General features: G+C 39.8%; 1 protein-coding gene across 11 annotated transcripts in view; it reads right to left on the bottom strand.

Annotated features, from left to right (window-relative positions):
- VPS13B (vacuolar protein sorting 13 homolog B) overlaps positions 1–12,078 on the bottom strand; it is a 798,456-nt gene that overhangs the window by 165,751 nt on the left and 620,627 nt on the right. For all 11 annotated transcript variants that reach the window (XM_059994971.1, XM_059994970.1, XM_059994972.1 and 8 more), the window contains one exon: positions 680–882. In XM_059994971.1, coding sequence (XP_059850954.1) covers positions 680–882 — 203 coding nt within the window. The remainder of the gene's footprint in view (positions 1–679; positions 883–12,078) is intronic.

Genomic DNA, 12,078 nt, shown 5'->3' with positions numbered 1-12,078 from the left:
ACATAGAAAAAAGTTTATTGACTCAGAAATTCCAAACATGTCCACACAAAACTTGTGCACAAATGTTCATAGCAGCATTGCTCATAATAGCTAAAAGTGGAAAGAATCTAAACAACCATTAATTGCTGAATGGATAAATAAGATGAGGTATATCCATACAATGGAGTATTATTTGGTCATAAAAAGGAATAAAGCAGTGGCACCTGCAAAAACATGAATGAACCTTGAAAACATTATGCTAAGTGAAAGAAGCCATTCACAAAAGACCACATTTCATATGATTCCATTTACATGCAATGTCCAGAAAAGTCAAATATATAGAGACAGGAAATAGTGGTTGCCTAGTTCTGGAGAGGGAATTGGAGGATAATGGGGAGTGAATGCTAATGGATAAAGGGTTTTGGAGGTGGGTGTGTGAAAACGTTTTAAAATGGATTGTTGTGATGACCACACGACTGTGAATATAGTAAAAAAACACTGAATCGTATTCTTTAATTAGGTGAACTGTATGGTTTGTGAATTATATCTCAATAAAGCTGTTAAAAAAGTTTAGTAAAACAGCAATCTGACAATACCCTTTTCTCACCACACCAAGATTTAAAATTTAATGAAACAGTTCAAACAATGAACAAAGACTAGTTTAAAACTTATGGGAAAAATGGGGCCAATCCCAACAGACCTGCAGCAGACCTCCTCTTAAATCAACGGATATTTTTGGTATGGACTGTTCTGGGCCTGGATTGCCACTGTGTTTACACCATTTAGCTTCCAGATTGGCAGTAGCACAACATGGTCCTATCAGAATCCGACTTCTTTCTTTGAGACTTGTTTTAAGGAGAAAATCATTTACACTGAGTAGAAATGATGATCCAAGAATTACACCTGGAAAAAAAAAAAAAAGAAGGGATGAAGAGGGGTATATGTTATAATTCTTCCTTGTCAAAGAAAAAGTATGTTTGGGTAAGAACTATCTGCATTTTTTAAGAGTATTAACTCATCCTTTGTCAGAGTTTTCTTTTCAGTTGGCTTTTCCCCACAGTTTCATGCCATTTATATAGAATTCTAGTTATGAAGCAGGTATACCTCACTCACATTCCTAACAAAGCAATATTTGCCAAAACGTTATGACTTTTTCCATGTGTGAGCATTTTAAGTTTTATGAGTAGAGACATTTTCATTAAATTGTGCACGTTTTTCAAACACTACATTTAAGAATGAGAACAACTGCTTCATTTGTCTATTGTTAACATGATGGGAGCGGGCAATTTTCTGTGATTTCTTGTAGTAACAGAGTACAGTATATTACTTTGAGAGACACTCAAGTTTTTGACTGGCCCATGTTAAAATTCAAAACAATCAAAATATATAACATGTGTTTTCTAAAAATTTTAGTTTAATCCAAACTTCACACATCATAACCACTTGAAGTTTACAAAGTCTTAAAAACAGATAGTGGCAGGTTAGATTTATGAGAAAAACTATATGCTATAGTTCAAAGTAAATATACCCAGAAAAGGAATACACTTTAAAATGTAGCTTTTCTTTTGAACTTAAACTTGAAGTGTAGATCAAAACCTTTTCATAAAACCAATGGCACACTTTAAGATATTTCGATGCAAAGTTAGAGTGGTGGGGTTAACTTTCCCCTAAGGAGCTCATATTCTGAATTGTCATTGTGAATACTGAATTTCACCAGACCACGTATGTAATGCCCATGGCTTATTTTTCTAATGATATTTGATCCTTAAAAGAGATGAAAGAGGGAGTCAAGATGGCATACTAGGAGGACGCGGAATTCCTGTCTCCTCACAACTAGGGCACCTACCAGGTACTGGTGGGGGATCACGGACACTTAAGGGGATGGGAGGAACCCCCAGTGACGGGGTAGGACATGGGTGCGGGGGGAGTGAAGGGGGAGGAGAAGTGGAGGTGGGGTGGGACCGGCGCCCCTGAGGGGCTGCTGGGGGAGGGGAAGGGATCCCAAGACGGAAGCGGGAAATTGGGGAACCATTGGGAGGGCAGAGGATCAAAAGGGAGCGTGGCTAGGTTTCCCCTGCCTACTTGGACCCCTAGGAACCTGCTGAGATCCCGGGCCTGATCCTCTGCTGACAGAGGCCCCTCCAGCCACGAGGGTCCTGAAGGAGTGGGAGGGAGGAAAGGGGGAGCAAAAGTAAAGGCCAGACCTCTGGGACCAGCACCCCTGAGGGGTAGCAGGGGGAGGGGAGGAGATCCTACATCCAGAGGGACGTACCCACAGTTAGGGGTCCAGTGGCCACGGGGGAGACCCTGGGGAAGACGGTGGGGGGGCATGAAGGAACAGAAGGGAACGGGGCCTGCTTTCCCTGTCCACTTAGGCACTGGGAAGCCTGTTGGGTTCCTGGGCCTAACCCTCTGCCCTTGGAGCCTTCCTCTTGCCGTGCAGAGCCCGAGCCCCGCCCCTACACCCCACCCAGGGCCCTACCTCTACATTTGGAGACCCCCTCCAATGAGCTGAGCCTAAACCGAACACAAACACCCTCACTCAGGGCCCTACCTCCAAACTCGGGAACCTCACACTACAGAGGCCCTCCGTTCCACATCCTGCCTCCCCACCTTCCGCAGGTCCTAAGCAGAGGCCCCGCCCCACACTTGAACGTCGCCCCCCCCCACCCACCTAGGTCCCGCCCCACCCAAAGCCCCATCCCTGCCTAAGTTCCACCCCCCACCTAAACTCTGCCCCCATAGGTAAGGCTTTTTTTTTTTTTTTTTTTTGCGGTACAGGCGCCTCTTACTGTTATGGCCTCTCCCGTTGCGGAGCACAGGCTCCGGATGCGCAGGCTCAGCGGCCATGGCTCACGGGCCTAGCTGCTCCGCGGCATGTGGGATCTTCCCGGACCGGGGCATGAACCGGTGTCCCCTGCATCGGCAGGCGGACTCTCAACCACTGCGCCACCAGGGAAGCCCGGCTGTTTTTTTTTTATAACATCTTTATTGGAGTACAATTGCTTTACAGTGGTGTGTTAGTTTCTGCTTTATAATAAAGTGAATCAGCTATACATATACATATATCCCCATATCTCCTCCCTCCTGCATCAAAAAATTTCACAATTTGGGGCTTCCCTGGTGGTGCAGTGGTTGAGAGTCCGCCTGCCGATGCAGGGGACACGGGTTCGTGCCCCGGTCCAGGAAGATGCCACATGCCACAGAGCGGCTGGGCCCGTGAACCATGGCCGCTGAGCCTGCGCGTCCAGAGCCTGTGCTCCGCAACGGGAGAGGCCACAACAGTGAGAGGCCCGCGTACCGCAGAAAGAAAACAAAAACAAAAACAAAAAAAAAGATAAAGCGACCATATGTGCATGGGTTTATCTCTGGGCTTTCTATCCTGTTCCATTGATCTGTATTTCTGTTTTTATGCCAGTACCGTACTGTCTTGATTACTGTAGCTTTGTAGTATAGTCTGAAGTCAGGGAGTCTGATTCCTCCAGCTCCATTTTTCTTTTTCAAGATTGCTTTGGCTATTTGGGGCCTTTTGTGTTTCCATACAAATTGTGATATTTAATTTTTTTTTTTTTTTGCAGTACACAGTCCTCTCACTGTTGTGGCCTCTCCCGCTGCGGAGCACAGTCTCCAGACGCTCAGGCTCAGCGGCCACGGCTCACAGGCCCAGCCGCTCAGCGGCATGTGGGATTCTCCCAGACCAGGGCACGAACCCATGTCCCCTGCATCAGCAGGCGGACTCTCATCCACTGCACCACCAAGGAAGCCCGTCGCTTTATCTTTGATAAAGGAGGCAAGAGTATACAATGGAGGAAAGACAGCCTCTTCAATAAGTGGTGCTGGGAAAACTGGACAGCTACATGTAAAAGAATGAAATTAGAACACTTCCTAACACCATATACCAAAATAAACTCAAAATTGATTAAAGACCTAAATGTAAGGCCAGATACTATAAAACTCTTAGAGGAAAACTTAGGCAGAATACTTTATGACATAAATCATGGCAAGATCCTTTTTGACCTATCCCCTAGAGAAATGGAAATAAAAACAAAAATAAACAAATAGGATCTAATGAAACTTAAAAGCTTTTACACAGCAAAGGAAACAATCAACAAGACGAAAAGAAAACCTTCAAAATAGAAGAAAATATTTGCAAACGAAACAACTGACAAAGGATTAACCTCCAAAATATACAAGCAGCTCATGCAGCTCAATATCAGAAAAACAACCCAGTCCAAAAATGGGCAGAAGACCTAAACAGACATTTCTCCAAAGAAGATATACAGATTGCCAACAAACACATGAAAAGATGCTCAACATCACTAATCATTAGAGAAATGCAAATCAAAACTACAATGAGGTATTACCTCACACCGGTCAGAATGGCCATCATCAAAAAATCTACAAACAATAAATGCTGGAGAGGGTGTGGAGAAAAGGGAGCCCTCTTGCACTGTTGGTGGGAATGTAAATTGATACAGCCACTATGGAGAACAGTATGGAGGTTCCTTAAAAAACTAAAAATAGAACTACCATACGACCCAGCAATCCCAGTACTGGGCATATATCCTGAGAAAACTGTAATTCAAAAAGAGATATGTACCACAATGTTCACTGTAGCACTATTTACATTAGCCAGGACATGGAAGCAACCTAAGTGTCCATCGACAGATGAATGGATAAAGAAGATGTGGCCCATATATACAATGGAATATTACTCAGCCATAAAAAGAAACGAAATTGAGATATTTGTAGTGAGGTGGATGGACCTAGAGTCTTTCATACAGAGTGAAGTAAGTCAGAAAGAGAAAAACAAATACCGTACGTTAACCCATATATATATGGAATCTAAAAAAAAAAAAAAGGTTCTCATGAACCTAGGGGCAGGACAGGAATAAAGACAAAGATGCAGAGAATGAAATTGAGCACACGGGGAGGGGGAAGGGTAAGCTAGGACGAAGTGAGAGAGTGGCATGGACATATATATATACTACCAAATGTAAAATGGATAGCTAGTGGGAAGCAGCTGCATAGCACAGGGAGATCGGATCGGTGCTTTGAGACCACCTAGAGGGGTGGGATAAGGAGGGTGGGAGGGAGACGCAAGAGGGAGGGGATATGAGGATATACGTATAGCATATAGCTGATTTACTTTGTTATACAGCAGAAACTAACACAGCATTGTAAAGCAATTATACTCCAATAAAGATGTTAAAGAAAAAAAAAAGAGAGAGATGAAAGATTAAAAAACACCTTAGGCCCACACCATACATGTTTCAAATTAGAGTACCCATGTTGGCTTTTCAACTCTGTGGAGACTTGAAAACTGCACATATGTTGTATGTTCCTACTGTAGAAATAAGACACACAACTTCTAATCTTCCATAGAGGACAATCACACTCACAAAAGCATTAGGGTTAAGACTTTTGTTAAAAATTATGATGGTGAAAATCAATTTCTTAAATTTGTTCATCAAACACATAGTGGCACTAAGACTTCACTTCATTTACACAATTTTATTTATTCAGAGTTACACTTAAAGAAAAAATAGGGCTTCCCTGGTGGCGCAGTGGGTGAGAGTCCGCCTGCCGATGCAGGGGACACCGGTTCATGCCCCGGTCCGGGAAGATCCCACATGCCGCGGAGCGGCTGGGCCCGTGAGCCATGGCCACTGAGCCTGCGCATCCGGAGCCTGTGCTCCGCAACGGGAGAGGCCACAGCAGTGAGAGGCCCGCGTACCGCAAAAAAAAAAAAAAAAAGAAAAAATAGAACAGTAAATAAAAAAATTGAAACAGGCCCTCAAATACCCAAGAATCAAAAATTATCTTTATTAATGGAGCTTAGAACTTAAGTCACAATTTCTGACTTAACTGCATTACATTTCCTAAAATATTTACTTCTCAACAGTAAGTACTTGCTAAATGAAACACACCAATTCATTATTCAAAAATTTGTCATAATGGGAGTATACAAGTATAGGCTTAATTCAGTACAGTCATCTAGCAAATGAGCATTAAGGGAATGTCAGAATTATGATACCCTTTGTTCTCAAATACACGCATCTTCGTATTACCCTGCAATGAAATACCCAATTATCTGGTGGTAATGTTAATGTGAATGCTCTATTGGTCCCTCACACGAGAAGTGTTTAATATCAAAGCTCTCCTAGGGTTTTTTAAAAATCTTATTTAATGTTCATCATTCTCATCAGGCACCCATATTGGATAATTTTGGAACCCACTTTGACGGTTCACTCTTAGATAGGTTTCCAAGACTTACCAATTTCTATATCATTTTACCCAACTCTATTATTTTAAAACATGAAGGAAGAGAGACCTTAGTAATCTAAGTGATTGAAAGGGAAGATCACACCACCTTCACCAGTAGATTGTGACCATCCCGGAGGCAAGGACCATCTTATGCAGTATAGGACTAGTCAAGACAGTAGTTATTCAGGACATATCCTACTGTACTAAAGGACAGTTTAGAATCTGATCCTATTTTCAGCTGTCACAATATATTTCTTAATTGACAGGCAGGAAAGGTAAGTGCTTAAATCTTTGCCATTCTTCATTTTGCATCATTGTATCACAGAATAGTAATGCTGGATGGAAGAGATCTTAGAAGCCATCTTTCAAAGTCCCTTCCTCTAAAAAAAAAAAAAGAAAAAAAAAAAACGAAACCCTTTTTATTTTGAAATAATGTTAGATCTACCTAGAAGTTGCAAAAATATACAGAGTTCTCATGTATCTTTCACCCAGCTATGTAACTATAGTACAAACACTGAAATCAGGAAATTCACTTCGGCATAACACTATTAAGTAATCTACAGATTTTATTTAAATTTAGCCATTTTCTTCACTAATCTCCTTCTTCTGGTCCAGGATGCAATCTAGGATCCTTAGTCTCCTTTAATCAGTGACAGATCCTCTAGCTTTTTTTTTTTTCTTTCATGACCTTGAGTCTCTTCAATAGTCCAGGCCAATTATTTTGCAGAATATCTTTCAATTTGGGTTTATCTGATGTTCTCCCTTTAGAATAAGGTTATATGCATTTTTGGCCAGAATACCAGAGAAGTGATACCCTTCTCAGTGCATGGGGAAAGTGATATTGATGTTTTACTACTTGCTGGTAATACTAATGTTCATCACATGGCTAAAGTGGTGTCTGCCAGATTTCGCCACTGTGAAGTGGTTATTTTTCCATTTGTAAACAATAAGTATCCTGTGGAGAGAGATCTGAAGATTATGCAAATATCCTCTATTACATCAAACTTTTACCCATTAATGTTAGCATCCATTAATGCTTCTTGCCTGCAACAATTATTACTGTGGTGTGTGGTAATGTTGATTTCCTATTTCTCTTACTCTTCTACAATTATTAACTAGTATTCTATAGTAAAAAGAGCTGTCCCTTCTACTCTATTTATTAGTTCAATTATTTATCTATACCAGTATGGACTCATAGATATTTATTTTATGGGTCCTAATCTAATACTATCTTTATTTCACTTTGTTGCTTAAATTGAACCAGCTTTGGCCATTGGGAACCCCTCCAAACTGGTTCCTGTGTCACTGTGATATACCCCTATCATTTTTTGAGAGCTTCTTTACTTTCTGGCCACAAGATGTTTCAGGCTCAGTTGTATTTTTCCCATCCCATCTCTGGCATCAGTCATTTCTCCAGAGCTTTGGTTTCTTTTGCTGAAGAATGGCATCTCGAAACCAAAATCTGGGTGGTAGGTATGCTCATTGCTACTAGGGTATCACTGTTTCTAGGGCCTCTCAGCAGAGAGGGCTAAGAAGTATATGTGAGTCTACTGCCCATGTATACACACACATCTATATTACTGTATCTATCAGTAAATATATTAAAAATCATGAATTCATACTGATACCTCTGGTTCTAATCCAAAACCACAGGATTTGGTTTCTAGCCTATTCCCTTTTCTTATTTGTAATCTCTTCCTACAACAGTGAGAAACCTGCAGAGTACTCCTTCTGATGTGTTGATGTCTGATCATCCCTAAAACATCACTTTGGAGAGAGTGGGCAAAATTAAAGCAAAAGAACTAAGACAGAAACAAAGGACAACTTTATTAAAGCAAAGGTAATTATCTATCAAAGAAAAGACTATCAAAAGCAAGGGCTGATATTTATCCCTAGAAGTCTCATTAAGAATGGGCTTGACAGCATTTTTTCTGGAGCATACAGAAGAACGAGATTACCTTTCTCCTCTATAGCACTTTTCATTTATACGAAGATATTTGTAAGCATATGATAAAATCTACTTTGTAGAAGTAACTTAATACATACAGAATCTGAACCTTACTGGATATTTCTACGGTGCAGCAATGGCCTCAAAATACTGATATTGTACTAAGTTTCTGAGGTCTTGCCTTAAAACTAGAACTGGAATGACAAAATTTGCATCATGATTCCTTACCGTATATTCCTCAGAAAGTGCCTATCCCTTCTCAAAGAAGAACGTGAGTAGGGTTGGTGGAAGGTCCTTCTTAACTCCCGAAAGTTACACAACTAGAAGTATTGATATTTATTAGCTAGGGTGAGGAGGGATATAAGAAAAAAATTCTAGACTTGCATTTTTACATAAAAACAATCAAAATGTTGACAGCTTTTGTGTTACTGTGTACACTGTTAAACACATGAACATTTTCCTACTGTCATACAAATTCTATTCTTTCTTGCTCCGGTAGAGAGAATGAGATACCTAGAATTCTCAGGAGAGTAAAGGTAAAGGTAGGGACTGAGACCTTGGGAAAATGGCCTAGAAACAGGAAGCCAATGGTCGGGCAAACATTTGGGAGCCTGAAACAAGAAGAAAGAAGGTGGGTCAGACTCAGGTGAGCACTGAGGAGGGCAGGAGGAGACACAAGGTGCCTGAAATACAAGAGACTTTACAGTTGAGGCAGGCACTGACCCAGCTACAGCTATATTCCAGCAATAGCAGAATTTAACGACTGATTTTCTAGAAAGTAGACTAGTAGGCCTAGGAACCTGCCGAAATTTCTAGATTTTCAGGTTTGATACTCTCTGGAGTTTGATCTGGTTCAAGGATGAACATGAGGCTTAATGAAAACCAATGAGGTACAATAATACTTTGGGGAGAGTAACCTTTCCTCTTGGTTTCCGGTTTTGAAGGCAAGAAAATGAAGGTGTTAGAGCTGCTGGCTGTCACCATGTGTCAGCTATTTCAGTGAACTTCTTCACTATAATGGCTTTAAGGATAATTTCTTATGATGGTATCCATAACCATGCCTAATTTCTTAAATAAGTGCTACTCCCATGCTTCTGTCTATAAGGAATTTGGATATACTGGATCACCTCCAACTTGATATTTATGCATGCATGCATTACTCATTCAACCAACGTTTACTGGTTATCTACCATATATTGGGTATATACAAAGATAAAGTGAATAATTTGCAATTTTCTTTCACATTACAAGATTTTTCCTTTTTTAGCCTCAAGTTCTGAAATCTCAGTAAGCATTAGAGGGAAAAAAAGACAACCAACAACATTTATAATTTTGACTCTGTTCAGCAAGTGAACTGTTGAAAAACACAAATACTTCCCTAATCATACAAACACTTAGTTTTTGCTTTTTATTCACTTTATGTGCTGTCAATTCTTTCACTCTAATCAAATACTTAATTGAATACCTATGCGTTGAGTCGTCGTTCTTTTCTTTACCCCTTCATTTCTCCAATAGCCTACCCCTCACTCTATGCTTACTTTTTTCTAATCCTTTATAGTTTGTACTTGCCTATTTCTCAGGTCTACCAGCATTGATCATGGGCTCGTATGAACACAAAGGGGGTATTGAGAATTTAAGATGCTAATGTTGGCAGTGAGGATACAGGAACAGGCACTGCCTAAAGGCGTTACGGAAACATGTGACCTATAGATATAAACGTGCCCTGCCTGGTCCCTTCTGTCTCCTTTCTTTTCTTTCATGTCATACACCTACATGGAAATTAGGGAATTAGGCATGGTTTGCTTTTGAGACACATAAGTAGTTTAACTCATCCCCATGTGCCTACCTGCCCACTACACTTGCTACACACACCAGCCTGCTGTGGCTTTGCTCCTCAACGAGGGGATCCAGTTACTTGCGGCACCACAGAAAGGTTCACCCACAAGTACCAGTTTTTAAGTTTAACAGAGTCTCCGTTTCCTTTTGAACATTTCCTGCTACATTTTTAAAAGGGTACAACAAAATAATAGAGAAGCATGTTAGTTCAAGTGGTTTTAATCTTGGTGTAAATGACCAGTAATAAGAGATTATGGTGATCACTTAATAATAAAGAGTGGTGATAAATTTCACAAAGGGTCATTTGTGAATGGTAAAGCAAAGTTCACACTTTTACCACAATCTATGAAAATAATCCCTGGGACTCGTGACAGAGTTATTAATTCTCCTTTCCCCATTCTTTTACTCTGTGAGAAGCTGGCCTATGGGACATCATCCCTTCCTTTTTGTTTTTTTCAATTGGGAAACATACTAAGTATCTTCCTTGGGATAAAATGAATCTTATTCTATATATCAGCACACATATAAACCCAGGGCCACAGAGAATACTCAGAGTTCATGTAAGATGGATACTTATACATTCAAAATCCGGAATAAATGGCAACAGAAAGGGAGTAAAGGCCTGTGTTATTTTTCTTCCTAATGGACTAATAATGCAAGGTGGGACAAATGACTATAAGTAAAAATTATAAAAAACTAACTTCTTAGCATTGGAACATTGGAAAACGCTGAATAATTTTGTGAAGTTTTACCACTCCTCTACCTCTGTGTGTGTGTGTGTGTGTGTGTGTGTGTATGTGTGTGTGTGTTTACATATAAGCAAATATGACAAGATGTTTATATTTGTTCTAGCTCATGAGTATATAAGCATTTGATGTATTATCCTTTATATTTTCTGTACTTTTAATTTTTACCTTAAATTTCCAAAAATGACGAGAGAAGAAAAGAAAGAAAAAAATTAAAGAAATATGTTACAAGAGTGTAAGATTTAGAATGGTCACAAACTTTAAAGGCATGAATATTATTAAAGCTCTTTATGCAATCACTGATCAGGTCATTTTTTAAAATTTAATTCTGAAATAATTTCAGGCTTTCAGCAAAGTTAGTATCTTTCATGCAGCTTCCCTTAATGTTAACAACTTACATCAACTATAGAATGAGTCTCAAAAGCCAGAAAATTAACATCGATACAACGCTACTAACTAAACCATAGACCTTGTTTGAATTTCACCAGTTTCTCCCTTCATGTCCTTTTCTTGTTCCAGGATCCAATCCAGGATCCTACCTTGCTTTTTGTGACTGTGGGATAAGGTCATGTTTGACTGAGTATATTACGTCTTCTCTCTACCTCCTTCCATTCAATAGAATGCTTTTCTGCCTGATTCTTCCATTGGCTTCTTTCAAAAATCTGTGTTTATATATTTAATTTCAGCTCTAGCAAACTAATGGCAGGTACTTAATTAAACTAAATGAGGTGTATCAACATTGAGAAGTAATTTCAGAAACAACTTGTGTGATAAATAGAAATAATCTTGGTTTGTTTGCATACTGACATACTTTTCATTGAGTGTAAAAATTTAGTTCAAGGAACAAACAGTTTCCTGGCCTTTAAAATACTCCTTCAGAAGACTAATAAATGGAAACCACTTGCTTTGGGGAATGTTTACAAAATGCTGCCAGCCCTACATTGTCGGTCTCTACTAGACCTTTACTAGGGCTCCTACTCTCTACATGCTGACTGTGCAAAGTGTCATCTACAGCAAGCTTCTGTATGTCTTTAGAAGGGTACTCAATGATGACATGTGCTAGCAAAGCATATCCAGGTATTTTTATCCAGCTGGAAATAATCTAAGGCTACTAGGAAATCAGCAAGCATGTGTTAGATACATCCAGAAGTCGATCTGCATAACTGTGAAGCATGAGGAGACTCAAAAAGTGAGGAAGAAAAATTTTTGTAAGCATGATCCATAAAAAGATGACCATAAATGACTAGATGACTAGAAAAAAAATTCTGTGAGTCTGGTCCACTAAAGAGATGATTAAGAATC

Source organism: Delphinus delphis, chromosome 17 (genome assembly GCF_949987515.2).
Source record: "Delphinus delphis chromosome 17, mDelDel1.2, whole genome shotgun sequence".
NCBI classification, from domain to species: Eukaryota; Metazoa; Chordata; class Mammalia; order Artiodactyla; family Delphinidae; genus Delphinus; species Delphinus delphis.
The sequence above is the reverse complement of the archived record's forward strand: the minus strand, read 5'-3'. Positions and strand labels throughout refer to the sequence as shown.